We start from the raw sequence: 2,500 nt of genomic DNA on the forward strand, positions 1-2,500 counted from the left end.
GAGTTCAGGTACACTGAGCTCAAGCATTACGATAGGATAGGGAAAGGAATCCGTATTTCCCAAGCAGTGTGTAACAGTTATTACACTCCTGTGACGAATATGACTTAATCACCAAAAAAAACATTAGGATGCGAAAATGTATATTGATATACAGTGTTACATGTAAAATTATGTTTGTAAATGTTCTTTCAAGTTCATTCATTCATAACCTAGGTGTATCTATGTGTAAATCAGGTTATGAATGAATAAACTATAAAGAAAAATATACACATATATGTGTGTGTATGCTTATGTATATGCATATGTATATGTATATATATGTATATATGTATATAGATATTTACATATATATATATATATATATATATATATATATATATATATATATATATATATGTATATAAGAATATGTATATACATTACACACACACACACACACACACAGACACACACACACACACACACACACACACACACACACACACACACACACACACACACACACATATATATATATATATATATATATATATATATATATATATATATATATATATATATAAATTTACATATATATTCTTATACATATATAAATTTATATATATATTCTTATACATATATATGGATATATAAATACAAATATACATATATGTGTATGTATGTATGTATATATATCATGTATGTGCATGTACACACACACACACACACACACACACACACACACACACACACACACACACACACACACATATATATATATATATATATATATATATATATATATATATATATATATATATATATATATATATATTCATTTATATATATATTCTTATACACATATATAGATATATTCATTTATATATATATATTCTTATACACATATATAGATATATAAATACAAATATACATATATGTGTATGTATGTATGTATATGTATCTTGTATGTGCATACACATACATAGCATCTGTGCATATATAGATACAAAATATTTCTGTACACACACACACACTCAAACACACACACATATATGAATATATGTGTGTCTATGTATATATACATGTGTGGATACATATCTATATCTATATACATGCATACATCTATACACACACACATATACAAAGATACAAGGAGACACATACACATAAACACATATGGAAATGCATATTTTCATAAACACATAGAAATATATATTTCCATATATACAAATATGTATAAAACAAATTCATATATATATGTATATAAGTACATATATATGTATAACCATTTATATATCTCATATATGTGTGTGTCCGTGTGTGCGTGTGTGCGTGCGTGCGTGTTTATTAATGTAGATATACATGTATACAAATGGACGTATGTGTATTATGTATACGTACGTATATGTATACATATACATTTACAAACATTTGGATTTATATGTAAATATAAACTAAATGCGTTTGTGAGTGTATATATTTATACAAATGAATGTATGCACATTTATATTTGTACGCGTGTGTATAATCTATATAAAATCATATCTAAATACATTTATATACATAAACAGTATGTATCTATATGTACATATATATATAATCTAATTGATATATGATTAGATACACACACACACACACACACACACACACACACACACACACACACACACACACACATATATATATGTATATGTATGTATATATATATATATATATATATATATATATATATATATATATATATATACATATATTTATACTCACATATATGTGTGTGTGTGTGTGTGTGTGTGTATGTGTATGTGTATATGTATACATATATACATATATGTATAGGTGTGTGTATGTATCTATATACATACATATATATATATATATATATATATATATATATATATATATATATATATATATATATATATATATATATATATATATATATATATATAAGAAGAAGAAGAAGAAGAAATATTGATAATCATGTTCAAAAGTAACGATCTTCGTGATCAAACGCAGGACAGAGAAAGGAAACGTCTTGATCACCCCGAGAGCGGGCTGGCTGGCCCAAGGATACCTTTCACTCCAATTATTCGATTCCAGAAATGCTAAATCAAAACTTATTTTCTTATCGCTTGTATTCCATTCATTTTCCCTTTGCGATTTCCTACCATACGGATAATATATGTAGAAACTAAAAATACGTGAGAACATCTACATGACCTGTGAACGAAAATGAAATTACTCCTACGGTTCGGTTGTGCTGCTGGGGGAGGAGGGGGAGGGGAGGAGGGACACTGCTACCTATATAAAGACGCCCATCTTCACGGTCGCTACAGTTCGAAGGCACCGAGAGCTGAGAGCGCAAGCATGGCTTTCCGATACATGGTGAGTTCATGTGTTTCAAATTACAGTAACAGTTATATGCATACTTTTATATACATTCACACGTATGTGTTGCTGTGGGTGTAATGATACGTGCGCACACGAAATACCAAGCATATAAAGAACACAAGTTTCATTG

General features: G+C 27.7%; 1 protein-coding gene across 1 annotated transcript in view; it reads left to right on the top strand.

The window, feature by feature from the left end:
* The first annotated feature begins 2,327 nt into the window (after window positions 1-2,327).
* LOC113801078 (neurotrophin 1-like) overlaps window positions 2,328-2,500 on the top strand; it is a 1,187-nt gene continuing 1,014 nt past the window's right edge. Inside the window, exon 1 of the mRNA XM_070122315.1 lies at window positions 2,328-2,364. Coding sequence (XP_069978416.1) covers window positions 2,347-2,364 — 18 coding nt within the window. The 5' untranslated portion in view covers window positions 2,328-2,346. The remainder of the gene's footprint in view (window positions 2,365-2,500) is intronic.

This window comes from Penaeus vannamei, chromosome 6 (genome assembly GCF_042767895.1).
Source record: "Penaeus vannamei isolate JL-2024 chromosome 6, ASM4276789v1, whole genome shotgun sequence".
Lineage (NCBI taxonomy): Eukaryota > Metazoa > Arthropoda > Malacostraca > Decapoda > Penaeidae > Penaeus > Penaeus vannamei.